Here is a 12,329-nt window from a genome sequence, read left to right on the forward strand (position 1 = left end):
ATGAGGTTCCATGAGGTTCCATGAGGTTCCATGAGGTTCCATGAGGTTCCATGAGGTTCCATGAGGTTCCATGAGGTTCCATGAGGTTCCATGAGTTTCCATGAGGTGTGACTGGGTGGATTGTTATTGGCTGCAAGCCATGTCAGGATGACAGTATTGCCAATAGAAATAGTGTTAGGCCTGGCTGATGATATAGTACTGTTCCGGCTAGAGCTCACCATTAGAGTGAACTGTGATACCTTTTGGCTTGCTTGGCTCAGTGAGCCAGACCTGAGTCTTGACAAATAGCATCTATAGCTAACGTCACTCTGTAACATCAACGCAACGTTGCAGAATTAATCTGAGACCTAGAAACAATAGAGGAGAAGCTGTAGAACTAAAGAGCATGGTCATTTTGACTGTCCTAAAAATCAGCTTGATTTGTTCTCATTACGTTATACAATGGCTACATAGGTACTGAAAAATTGGTACACTATAGGCGGATAATTCGGAGGTGATGAAAGTCTCATAGTTTGGTATGGATGAACCACACTACAACCACTCTACGTCACCCTACCAAACCAAAATCTTAGGAAAACTGACTTCATGATCAAAGGAGACAGTTCCTAAAGGGGTTTAAAAAGAATATCAATGTTTGGCTGAGACTAAGGTCACTTTAGGGTAGGCATATTCTGAGGTGACATGCCCCAGCCCGGCAAATACCACACTATAACTAAAAAGAGAGACATTTGTATAAACCAAACATGTGCCAAAAAACAAGCAAGGAACTACATCAAGGTCAAGTGCAAGACTGCTCTCATTTGCTTCATATATCAGTGGCTATGGACTTTACCTTAATATAGTTTGTTACTCTTATTGTACATTCAATCTCAGCAGTGGCCTTTCCTGCATATCAGTGCGTCCTCAATTGATAAAGATACTACGCAGCAGTAAATATGTATACAAGAGGTTAATCACTGTGGTGCGGCTTCAGCAATTGACAGGTAAGAGAAACCAACAGGTGAGAGAGCTAGCTATTACTGACTACCATACTAATGCTCTGCCTGCACTGCTTCAGCCTGAGCTGCAATCTGTTGCAGATGACGCTCTACTTCAAATACATGAGTATCCCAGCCATGCTCCATACCAAAGTACATCTACCACTGATTGCTCTCAACAAACTCAGTCATCTTGTGCCTCATCCTCTCTAGAACAAGGAGTGGCCAACCCCAGTCTTGAGTCCATCTTAACGTGGTGAGGACTCTTGGGTCTCTCAGTTCAGCTACTGAGATGCGTTGCTCAGAGATTCTACAAGCAACGTCAACAATGTAGCCTGAGTACCTCTGGTTGTACCGATCATGCTCCCACCAATACTGGAAGAAGGCTTGTAATATCTCCCACTCCTGCTTGCCGCAATTAAGAGGATTAACTGTACTCTCAGATGACTGCGCCTTTGCCAATTCAGCAGTAGACTTGGCAGTGTACAGCTGAGCAAGCGACTCAATTGTGCCTGACAACCGAGTCAATTGGACACCCTGATGCTCATGCATACCCATCAGCTCTTGATGACGTATGTGCTGACTTGCCCTGGTATTGACAGAGCGCTCACGAGATTGGCGGAGGAGTGCTCTGATGTTGCCAGACGGTTCAGCTATACTGGACTCATCATCCCTGATCTCTTGGAGCCACTTTCTGAGAGGGGCGTTGAACACTGCGTAGTGGTTCTCTACACGTCCAGGCAGCTGCTCACCTCCCTGAAGGCTCACCCAGCAGGTACCATGATAGTTGAAGCAAGTAGATAGTGTACAACGCCATCGTCAGGTTAGCGGAGCAAGTGCATTACCAGCTATTACACGTAGATGCTCTTCATCAGCTGGCAATTGAGCTAACTGTCGCTCAGTTGCAGAAGCACGACCTTGTATGTGAATCCGCTCTCGATCTCGATTGCCTCTCACAGCACCTCTGCCTTGAGGGTATGGCAGCTGTTGGTTGGCTGTGATAGGTTCGAGCCACACCTCAAAGTCAACACAAACTGCCTTTCGTTGACCTCGTGATGTATCACGCTTGCGTTTCTTACGCTGGAGAAGGTGTAGAAAGCGTTGAAACGAGGCCTCATCCTGCCGCTTAAGAGTCTCAGGTAACCACGACGCCTTCTGCTGACCCTGTAGGTAGACAAATGCGCTGATAGATGTGAAGGAGACCGGCAATGGAAGCTGCTCATGGGTCATCCGATCACCCCAGACAAACAATTGCTGTAAATTGACATCCCAAGATGTTTGTGTACGGGTACTAAGCAAGCCGTTGACTGGATTCATGCTGCAGAAGGCCTTGTACCGTGCCTCATACTTCACTCGTGGAGCATCGTAGATAGCAATGTTATCTTCAACGTCGCTATCAGAAGCCTCGTACGGTGGTGGCTGGGGCTCCAGCTGAGGCTCAGGTTGATGGCTGAAGGAGCAACCCGATGGCTCTCGATAGTTTGGACGGTAATCAGCATCATCTGGCTCTCCTTCTCTTGCCTCAGGCTCAGGCGTTGCTGGCACGTGCACAGCTACATCATTGTCTTCTTGGCCATTGTTGATAACCTCATCTTCCTCATTTTCTGCATCATTGTCCTTGTTGGCAACTGCTGCTGCTGCCTGAAAATAGGCTGCCGATTGGCTAGGGTCACCTCCTACACTAGAGCTATTGGATGGTGTTGGAGGGAGACTGGAGAGTGGGGAGTCATCCCTATCGTTGAGGTTGGTGGCAGTGAAGGACCTGCCTGGAGACAACGATGGCGGCTGCAATTGCTGACTCCGTTTGAGGCTCGATTGGTACTCAAAGCCCTTTTCTGTGACACAACGCTTGCGTTTACCAGCCTGAGAAGCCATCTACAGTATGTCAACACCAAGAAAGTGGTGGGGATGAGGATACTCACACTGGCAGAAGTACAGGGATAGGGAGTAGAAAAGATGGTGGCAACGTGTCTGTATGCAAAACACCTACATAAAAACGTGGCTGCCGTCATTGGCTCCCCTAGCTGTTAAAGTTTGGGTATGGTACATCCCAGCACTACTATAGCTCATCCAGAAGACCTTCACTGAGATACTATGGTTATGGGACCTATACTATACTAGTTGGGGCCCACTGTATGCTGCGGCACTACATCAACACCTCAATTGCCCACCCAAAAGAGTGCTCCTATCCCTCATTGTCACTAGTTGCCTACATTCACTGTGCCTCTCAGCACTAGTCCCAGTGTAGTCCTGCCAACCAATGGGAGCTCCTACAGCTCTCAATTGTTGGGCCCGATTGATGTCAATTTCCACATAATTATAGCCTGGGGGGTGGTCAATCATCTACAAGTCATTATAGACTAGAGTGTTGCTAGAAAGTCAGCCTTGTTGATGTCGCGTGCGCCAGTTCGCGACGCGTGGTGTAACTCCAGCCCATGGTACCATTTGAGAGGCTGAAAACAGCCAACGTCAAGCGGCTGGAGAAGATGTGAGAGGTGCGGAGGCAGCGCAAGAGGCTGAATCTTATGTGCAACAGCATAGTTGTAGAACTCTGTTGTCAGGTGTGAGCCATGCCCATCCACAAATAGCAAGCGCCAGACCCCCATAGTCTTGTCCTTTGTGCGCTCATCAAAGTACTTAAGCCACTGGAATGAGAGTTGATCATTGGTGTAGCTGCTGTCGCTATACTGTATGCAGTAACTGTCAGGTAACTCATCCACCCAATGCTCAAAGATAGTAGCTGCCTTGACAATGATCATAGGTTCAATCACAGCGCTGACAGCACTGACACACTCCACAAGAGTCACAAGCTCGCGGTTGTTGGAGCTTGGGATGACTAGCTGGGTTTGACCTTGTGCAGTATAGACATACTGGTTCTTGGAAACACCGATGCGGCAGCCTGTCTCGTCCATGTTCCACATGTCCTCTGGCACTACGCCCAGCCTGTCAATCTCTTCTTTAACCTTGTTGTACCACTTGTGGATGCCGTCTGGTTGTTGTTGAAGCTTGCGCAACACCTCAATTGGTGTAGCTTTAGTCCGCTTGAACTCGCTGTGAGGCTTAAGCCAGCGTCGTGCCCAGTGTTTACCTATTGGTGGAGGTGCCGCATCATTGCCAGTGTAAGCTTCAGTCAAGATAGCTGTCACGAAGATGCTACAAGTAGGCCCTTTAGGACTTGCTAGGAGTCTAAATCAATTACTACGTATGGTATCTAAGTAGGTACAAGATTTTGTGTACCGAACAGAACTCTACCAGCAATAGTCTATATATGTCACGGTATCCTCTCCAGATCCCCTGACAATATCCGGATCCGCTCCGTACTGTCCCTGACCGTACGCACCAAATCCCCAGCGTCCTTACACGCCTCCAAAGCGGACGTACAACCTCCAGTCACCTCCGGAGCGGGCCTGCAACCTCCGAAGCGGGAGTATCAGAATTCTGCAAGCCCCGCTCTGGGACTTGCAACCCCAATACCTATCCAACTCAGTTCCAATTATTAACCAGTAACCGAACGAACCCACACGTAAGTATATAGACTATTGCTGGTAGAGTTCTGTTTGGTACACAACGTCTTGTACCTGCTTAGATACCGTACGTAGTAATTGATTTAGACTCCTAGCGAGTCCTAAAGGGCCTACTCGTAGCATCTTCGTGACACTCCCAGCAATATCTAATGAGGGTTCTGAGGTGCTGGATTGGGCCTATTTGACCCACAACGGGTCATAATGGCCCTTGATGTGAAGTTGCGCATTCTATCACCACCACTGCCTGTCAACAATGAGGCCTGGCAATTGCAGACCCCAAGTAACACCCTTGAACTTGGGTTGCAGTCAACGCTTGCAAAGACAAGGATTCAAAGGCATACAAATAGCTCACCTACTTCCATGGTTGAAGCTTTTGAGAAGGTCTCAAAGGTGGTGGCAATAATGGCGCACAAGCTAGTATTGGTGCAACAGGAAATTACTGAGCTTTGAGCTGCTCATGAGGCTGCTATGCAATGTAAATTGCACAAAGAAAAACAAGTTTGGGAAGAAGGGACTCTAATAATTAAAGATGGCCTGTGATTAACTACTCTAAAGGATCTTGGGGCATGCAAAGGCAAAGAAGCGGGTGCATGCTGAAGTGGGTGAGCCATCCCAAAGGCGCTGTGGGTGGTACAATCAGACTGGACATAACACGCAAACATGCAAGTAAGATGTAGAATTAGTCTCTGAATAATATTACATGCTGTATTGCACTATGCAGTGCCAAAGTGGGTTGTTTTGGGCCATAATGGGGTGAGGTTTGGTGAAGTCTTGGCAAAAGTGTCCAACTTGCTTGGTGTCCAACTTGCCTGTGGGGTATGTTACCATCAATTGTAATATCCCAAACCCATCTCCGTGACCATATTCTGCAACACTGGTTGAGGCAGTGACTTTGTGCAGATATTGGCAAGGTTCTGTGCAGATGAAACGTGTTCAATGGCAAACTCTCCCTCCAAGTATTTCTCTCTGACAAAACAATAATGAATGCCAATGTGATTGGACCGTGGATTAATCATCAATGTAATGGCAGCCTGATTGTCTGTCTTTGTTGCAGTAAAAGCAATAAGTGAAGGTGCCATTTTATTATGGCCTGACAAATGTACGTACCAAGCAGCAATCATCTATTCATGATTACATGTTACGGTATCAGTCGGTATGTAAGCCTAAGGTTGCACACGTCAGACTATCCTGAGCTATCATGATTTAGTTCAGGTATATAGTCGCCTCTCCTAGCTAAATAACAATTCAGCGCAATGTTCCATCAATCCGATAGTCCTACGTTTTCATCTACCGTAGCTGTCAGTGTATTACAGCAGCCTACGCCGCTAAATTACCTCTTTTGGTCCCCTAACCCGCAATGCTTGTACGGCAGAGTGGCATGGAAAACTCCGGTTTCAGGTCTAAGAGTGGATGCGGCGTGAACAAGGCCGAACGTAATGAACTTAGCAAGTATTGGCGCAGCGTCTGCTTGCAAAGGATACAAAGAGACCGGCCTACCGTAGTCTCTTGATGAAAATCTCTTTTGGAACAATTACAGGACGGACAGGTCAGCCGTATCGCGCCGACATCTTCCAATTGCACCTAACACGAATGTCGCTTGTTTAATGCCAAAGATAGCTGTGATGTTTTATCCACCTAGATTGTATCGGTAAGTTCTGGACAACTCATGCAGGTAGCTGTAAAACTATAGATGGACCAAAGTGTGTATAAGAGAGATTTTATCACTGCGTAAAGATGAAGATAGCGCAATGTTGTAGAATGCCAATTGGCTTGACATTGATTCAGAACACTCAGCCTCGCTTGGGGTATATATACAATCCTCCTGGATTATGCAAATTTCATCAATATCGTTACACTCGTCTAGTGTCCGCCACCAGCCGAGTTGGAGTTGTCAGCGCAAGACCAGGCGCCTGAAGATCCAGAGTTGTAGTCAGCAACGATACCAACAATGGCGCTGTAGGAACCAGCAACCATGATGAAGGTACCGATGATGATTACGAATGAGGCCCACGCCACACCGACTGTCCACCTCATCCCCTTAGTAGGGCGTTTGAAATTGTCGTACAGCCACATAGCTCCGAGGGGCTGCATGGACATGAAAGTAGCGAGCAGAGCACCGACTAGCGAGATTAGGGATCCGAAGTTAGGGACGGCCGAGCAGATAATGTAAGCTATGACGGTAACACCGAAAGTGCAGGATAGCCATGTTGCCCAGTGGGTCTTGGAGTTGGAGACAAGGTGCTTGGATCCTTTGAGTATGCGCAGGAAGACGTACTTGGCGGGGTAGTGGGTAACAAGGCAGGTAGAAGCGATCAGGCCGGTAATTGCGAGACCATAACAGATGCGCTTGAGAAGAGGACCAGCAGATCCAAGGGCAGGAGAAGAGACATACGAGCCACAAAAGTAGTAGACGACAATGCCGACGAGGAGGTAGATTAAGGTCATCGTACCCTGGCAGATGTACATGGCCTTGTTGTACTGCTTAGGGTCGCGCATCTCAGAAATGATGGCAAAAAAGGCGGGGGTACCGGCGTAGGCGAAGACAAAGGAGTTGATGGCCCCCATACCCTCATTAAAAGTGGGGTTTCCAATCAACTTGTAGTTCGAAACGTAAGGTCCGGTCTGGGGCGCTTCGGCTGGGCGATCCTGAAGACCGACCGCGATGGTCAACGTGAGCAGAGCGACGACGATGGAGATCACACCAGCCCAGGCGAGCCATGAAATCTTTCCAAGGGTCCGGATCGAGCCAGTCAAGAAACCAATGACCGCAGCTACTACGACGAAAACAGCGGTGCAAGTTCCGTGGAGAGAAAGGGCGTTGAGAGCAGTTGAGATACTCGAGTAACCAGCAGCTGCGACGCAGATCCACCCTGTCAATGGTCAGGACGATGTTGGGGAACACTAAGGTGAGAGACTTACACAGCAAAAAAGCAACGTTCGTGAACTCCTTGCCGATCTTTCCACCCAGCTTCTCGCCAACATCTACGATACTGTAGACTTCAGGGTGGTTGCGCTTGAAGGTACCAACCACGTGGTTACCCCAGGTAATCATGCCAGCAATTCCGAGTAAGCAAATCACACCAGGGATGAGACCGAGTGCATCGAACGCAGCGGGGATGGAAAGCACACCCAAACCGATCTGAGTCTTGATCATGACAACAACAGTTCCCATCCAACCAACCTGCGGCCGTTAGCTGATGCGTCACTACCACGTGAAGATGAAAAGACGTACGTCACGGTAGTTGGGGCCTTCCTCTGTAATTTCACCAAAAACTTCATCGCTAATGCTCATACGACGACCACTTGTGCTGAACACACTCCCTCTGCGGTGTGTTTCCTGAGGCTCGAGATCGAGCTCATCCTTCTTGTAAGGCGACTGAGCCTGCTCAAGGTCGTTCTTCGGTTCGTAAGACATCGTGAATTTAGACTGCGGCAGATCGCATGAAAATGTTCAAAGTGTGGTCGATGCAGATGCGAGACCGAGGAGTTGTGTGATCAACACTTGGTATGATACGGAAAGTATAGAGACTGGGGAAAGCTAGGGGTTTATGAACCCCAAGTCTTGCCCGTCGGCTGTCATTCTGGGGTGCAGATACCGGTACGTAATGACTGGGGTCCTAAAACGCATAGCCATGTCGTTTCGTTATCCCACATTCGTGATGTTACCCAGCGATCCCATGGGACGCTAAAGCACGCACAGGGCAGTGCTTCATCCTAGCATTCACTTGATCGTTCTCCGAGCATCTGCCGCTCCATACTTGGTATTTCGTTCCGGGCTCGAATCCGATACGACCGGGAACGAGCCCGATCCCCAGTCTCTCTGCGCTCATGCCATCCTTCTCCAGCAACGTCATACTGGCCGGAGAAATTCCGCAATGTAACTCTTTCACGGCACGTTAGAATCACCGGAACCGACCGTGACTCAGCGTGCGATGTTGAAGTCGTGAGCCGTTCTCATATATGCTCAGACGCTGATCGCGCTACAGCAAACAAGATCACGAAGAGATCTCAGATGGGGCTAGGCACTCCGGGAGATAGTGACATCAGCCATTGCCGAGACCTGAGCTGGGGTTTTGCATACAGCAGATTGCCCAGATGTATCTCGTGATTGGGCGTTTCAGTTGCGCCAGCGGGCATAACTCAACAATCCTGGTGACGCAAAGTGTAATTCGCGGCTCCGGTGAAAGGTGTCCTGGGGGTGGAGATGGGCCAAGAGTCTGTTGTGGGAATAGCGTCCGCGTTGATTCTCGAAGAACCCGAGTGCGCTGATCAGAGCGCTAGTTAGTCAACAATCCCTTCCGAGCAATCAGACTCCTCTCGCAACATCAGCCGATTGTGCATGATGCGAGCGTCAGCCTTCACATCTTGCGTCAAATCTTTTCCTCCAAATCAAACCAGCCAATGTGCTGTCCGAGTATTATCAAATAGCTCACACCACAATTCCCAGCGAAAGGCGAACTGTGGGAAAGGTTCTTGCCACCCAAGAGCTGAAAGGAGTGATCAACTCGGAGCGGAAGGTGATTCCGAGATATATTTCGTCTCGGAAACCACCTGGGCCCAACCAGATGGATATCGCACCGAGATGACACTACTGCCCCTGAGGCTGTCCACCCCCAGAGTCGGGTATGACACACCAGATCCATCAAATAGCACGCGATGTCTCGGATGATCCACCTTTCCCCGGCAGTTTACATCTGCCGTCCACGTTCCCGGACTGTTTCTGGGGAATGCGGAGGTGGAGGTTGCGTCCGGACGCAGCACGAGTCTGGGGTTGCATTTCGATTGCGAAGAAAGCATCAACTGTTTGGGGAACTACGATCTTCAACAACCTGCGTGCGGGAGGACGGCAGCGGGACCCGACCCAACGGCAGGGGCGATGAGGCTCATTCATGCAACTAAGAGAACTGTGGGACGCTTGTTATCCAGTGCCTGATAGGCATTCCTATCACCTACGGTGTCCATGAATTATGGTGGACCACGATACCTGGCCGTATCAGTGGGTCATACCAGAGATCCCCACTGCGGAACCGCAATGATAGGAGCGCCCTATGATAAGGGCTACTGCAACAGCATTTCATGTCTACATCTTTCTTAATAAGGCCTATAGGCATGGTGGAATAGCAAATATTATCAGCTGGACACTGAGACCCAACTTCTGCTTTGTGGATTTTCTCGACCCTTGCTCCGAGATCGCAGCCCAGCTCCAGCTGACGCAAGGTCTGATAAATTGCGCAGACACGAAAGGGCTGGCGCTGGCGCTGGTGACGGGACTACAGAGGCTTTGCTTTTGGGGCTACTGTCCGGCAATGCTTCGGTGCGCGCGCGCAACGATTTCTATGACAGTGAAGTCTGGTGATTTGATTGTCACGAGCCCACCACGTGCTTCCCATAACATTGTACAGCCGCGTACGATTCCACGCCGCGGACTCACTTCTACTGCAGCAGTCAGTCGTGATGACGAAAGCGGCTGAGAGGAGCTTGCAATTTTCGCGTTTGTGCCCCTTGCAGTCTTGTTAGTACTGCAGCAGCAGTGCGTTGATGACAAAGAATCAACGTGGAGGAGCATACGGCAAATCTCCGTCGCTATTCGATACATGTTAAAGTTTCAGGTAGCGTTAAGTTCTCGTACTCTTCGGTGGATACATGACGAATGGTCTGCCTCACTGCGTGGAAGTGAGCAGACAAGCAATCAATTGCCCTTATCATTGACGATCCACTCCGGACTCCACCGATTCATGCAGGCCTTGCGAAGCCACTTCCAGTCTGAGCATGGCGTGGCTGGCGCTGGAGGTACTTCAAAGCGGTCTGGACCCGTGGATGTTCGCCTTACTGGCTTGGCCTCGCCTCGAGGATTGCCATTAGAAATGGATTCTCACAGACTCACAGACTATCAGGTAATCTCACGGCCGAAAATGACGCACCAAACATCTCGGTGTATCTGCCAGACTGATCGATTCCATTGTGTTTCAGTAAGCAGGAGCAACAGCCCCCGTGTCTATCGCACGGACGGCCGTAAAGGAGGATGACTCTCGTCCATTTTCCGGCCAAGTGACCTTCGACTAGCCATGATCAATCGAGAAATCCGGTGCGTGCCTCTCTTCCTTGCCACAAGTGAGCAGTAATGGTTGGCATCGGAACAGATATTGCCGATCCTCAGCTTGTTTACTCAATACTGGTAGCTCAACTGGGACATTCTGCTCTGTTCAGGTGTAAGGCTCATGGAAGGCTGTCCGTTGAGCATCCATATACTCCTCACTAGTGGCTTGCGACAAAGTCACAGCGTTTGTTTGCCACACTGTGCCCATGTTACAATGTATGCTAGACCGCAAGCCATTCCAGCCAACGCGAGTATTAAACATTTCGCAGGCTATGAGCAGCCAGGCACAACTGATCCAGTCATACCGTCGGCTTGAACAACGTGAGTAGCCAGAAGTCGCTCCATTGGTCACCCGAAACCAGCCTGTGCCTGGCGGAAACCCTCACTGCTCAGTGGAGAATAAATCTGAGCATTCGAAGTTCAGCTGGACGATATGTCCACCCTGAATATCGGCATGTAACCAACATCTGCATGATTGTCACCACGCACCCCGCAGGTAAGAAGTTTTGATGGTGTGGACAAGCTGCGTTGCATTGCATCATCTCGTTACAAATACTGTGAAGGTTTATGGAGTATGGAGGTCATGGGTGCCACGTGTGTTGGTGCTCTTGCTCTTTCCAACAAGCACCTCCTGCTCTTGACTGCACGAGATACATACGTCATGTAAACAGACCCCGCTGGGGGTCGAGAGGGACAGAACACTGAACAACAACACAACAGAATGTACTGATTTTACTGCTTCGCGCGATTACCCCTGACTTACTGCCCTGCGCGGTTACACCTTCACTTATTGCATTTACTGCAACAAATACCCCATGCTGATTAGGAACAGAAACGATGCAGACATTCTCCAGATGTCCCTCTACACCGTTTACAAACGCGTTCGACTCAATATTTTTGGACGTTTCCGACCGTTACGATGACGAACTCCCAATCTTTGCATGCATGTGTCAGGGGCAGGCAATATGCATATCGTAAGAAGCTCCAAATCCGTTGTTCGTACAAGCAATGCATGTTCTAACCATGATGGAAGATAAACATCATGGAAACTCGTCACGACATTGCTTCAAGAAGATCAAATGAGATATCGATTGATCATCGTTGTTTAGAAACGAAGCCCATGGGCTTCAAGGCGTGGGAAATCTGGATATTTCGTTCAGCTCAGTACTCAGACTGCTGTTGGCCCATCTCAGGTCTCTGCAAGCTCAGGTTGCTTATGAAAAATGAACCTAGGAAATTCGAGACCGCTGAACCCCGCTTTTAAGTATATAATCGCTCGAATGAATGTCAGATAGGCATTCACGATGGGTTGCAACGCTTATTGAGACAGGTACAGTGATCTCAGTTGTGGAATGAACCCCACGGCCGCTTCCGGATCCCCGAATAGAATCTCTGAAAGGTGAGATGCTGGTGTTGATGATGAGAGGAGGAGGGGAGTGCTGTGAATTTTGGCCAACGAAAAGATGCGTTGCGATTTGTGCCTTGAGCAAAGCTCGTAGACACTATTTGATTGGTTCTCAAGGATGAGCGGAGGTACAGGGAGTCTGTAGGGGTTTGACAGTCACCTAAGCAAGGCTTGGGTGGTCAGGGGTAGACTATCTAGGCGAGGCGGTAGTAGCCTTCATAATAGTCAAGGTACTGTACTAAGGCATTAATCTGTTCGCGGCGCACGGGCTGAACCCCAACCACCACAAATGCAATGACCAACATCACAACTTCAACCCGCTACTG

The 12,329-nt window shown here is 49.2% G+C and overlaps 1 protein-coding gene across 1 annotated transcript; it reads right to left on the reverse strand.

Moving 5' to 3' along the window:
- Nucleotides 1–6,361: 6,361 nt before the first annotated feature.
- Nucleotides 6,362–7,793, reverse strand: BU25DRAFT_337527 (putative amino acid transporter; the record flags this gene model as incomplete). The annotated part of the gene is made up of 3 exons (XM_033702677.1): nt 6,362–7,371; nt 7,421–7,682; nt 7,734–7,793. 3 exons carry the CDS (start codon nt 7,791–7,793, stop codon nt 6,362–6,364), a joined length of 1,332 nt encoding a protein of 443 aa, XP_033563679.1.
- Between the last annotated feature and the right edge of the window lie 4,536 nt (nt 7,794–12,329).

The sequence above is a fragment of the Macroventuria anomochaeta genome, assembly GCF_010093625.1.
Source record: "Macroventuria anomochaeta strain CBS 525.71 unplaced genomic scaffold BU25scaffold_10, whole genome shotgun sequence".
NCBI lineage: Eukaryota > Fungi > Ascomycota > Dothideomycetes > Pleosporales > Didymellaceae > Macroventuria > Macroventuria anomochaeta.